General features: G+C 45.8%; 1 protein-coding gene across 1 annotated transcript in view; it reads right to left on the bottom strand.

Moving 5' to 3' along the window:
• LOC110295776 (alpha-2-macroglobulin-P) overlaps nt 1-1,282 on the bottom strand; it is a 37,157-nt gene that overhangs the window by 29,130 nt on the left and 6,745 nt on the right. The window contains exons 5-6 of the mRNA XM_029478258.1: nt 463-690; nt 12-38 (exon numbers count right to left, since the gene is read on the bottom strand). Of these exons, the coding sequence (XP_029334118.1) occupies nt 12-38; nt 463-690 (255 nt within the window). The remainder of the gene's footprint in view (nt 1-11; nt 39-462; nt 691-1,282) is intronic.

The following is a 1,282-nucleotide window of genomic DNA, read 5'->3' as shown; positions in this document are numbered from 1 at the left end:
TGAGTCCCCGCCCGAACAATGCCTCCCTTTGCCATCATCTGCAAAACAGGAAATTAAAAAATTTCCAACAGACATCTTCTACTGTCTTCCGTTCTGTTCTACGTGCTTGGCTTATTGAGCCACTGCTGGAAATGATTGGCCCCAGGAGAAGTCGGACTCTAGAAACAAACAAGAGAGNGAAGCCTGGGGCTGGAGGGATGGCTCAGCAGTTAAGAGCAGTTCTGCTCCTCCAAAAGATCGAATTCGACTCCCAGCACCCACGCTGGGCAGCTCACAGTCATCTGGAACTCCAGCTCTAGCGGGGTCAGATGTTCACACACATGGCAAACATTCACAGATGCACACATACATAAGAAGAATAAGTTTGAAAGGACGTCAAAGTGGTGATGTGCATAGTTTCTTCACCCCTTACCCCCGGAGAGCTTTATGTGTAGGCAGTACTGGGGTGACCTCCCTTCTCACCAGATAATAGAAGACCAACTCCTTCCGCTCCAGCACAGCCTGGTCATTTAGAATATAATGAGCCTGGACCGCCAGGGTTTGCTCACAGCGCAGTTTATCGGGCAGGGATTCCAGGTGCACGAAGCTTCTGCTCGGTGAGAAGACAGCGTTGGCAGTGTGCCAAGCCTCTACGTTCTCTTCTGTCAACCATCTAAATCCATAGCAGACATTGCTATCCTTGTATTTGGCCTAAGGAATTAGAAAAACAGCGTTACTTTGCTACATCATGTGTGAGGATCCCCTGTCCTCACAATGTTCTACGGCTTTATACCTCCTCCTTCACTANCAGCTACAAGTCTTTTCCTCTATAGAACAAGTAAGAGAGGNGCATATTCTATTTCTCTGTCTTAAATATAGGCATGGTTTGTGGCTTTTCCCCACCTAACATCCCAAGTTTGGTATTTGTAAATCAGAAGAGAATAACTTGGGCCATGTGTCTTGCTGGCTACATGGTTTGACGATGCCTCTGCTGCTTTGCCAGTGCAGATAGATGCTGGAGCTATGGAACCTCAGCAGGGAGAGAAAACATAGTAACTGCTTCACAGNGCAGTCGAGTCTTTGGTGATTAGTTCCCACTGGCTTTGATGAATAAATGAAACAGTGTAGTCTCATGGACTAGAGAAAATGGTTGCAAAAAAGCACTGGCTAGAGCCAAGTGGGAGAATTACCTGATGTCCTTTCCAGGCCTCTCTTAGGTGTGTGAGTGAATGTGTTCTGTAATTCTGAATTTCATAATATTTTAATCAGACTAAGCATCCTATTTGCTAACATATTATTATTT

This window comes from Mus caroli, chromosome 6 (assembly GCF_900094665.2).
Source record: "Mus caroli chromosome 6, CAROLI_EIJ_v1.1, whole genome shotgun sequence".
NCBI classification, from domain to species: Eukaryota; Metazoa; Chordata; class Mammalia; order Rodentia; family Muridae; genus Mus; species Mus caroli.
Note: the sequence above shows the minus strand (reverse complement) of the source record. Positions and strands in the feature narration are given on the sequence as shown.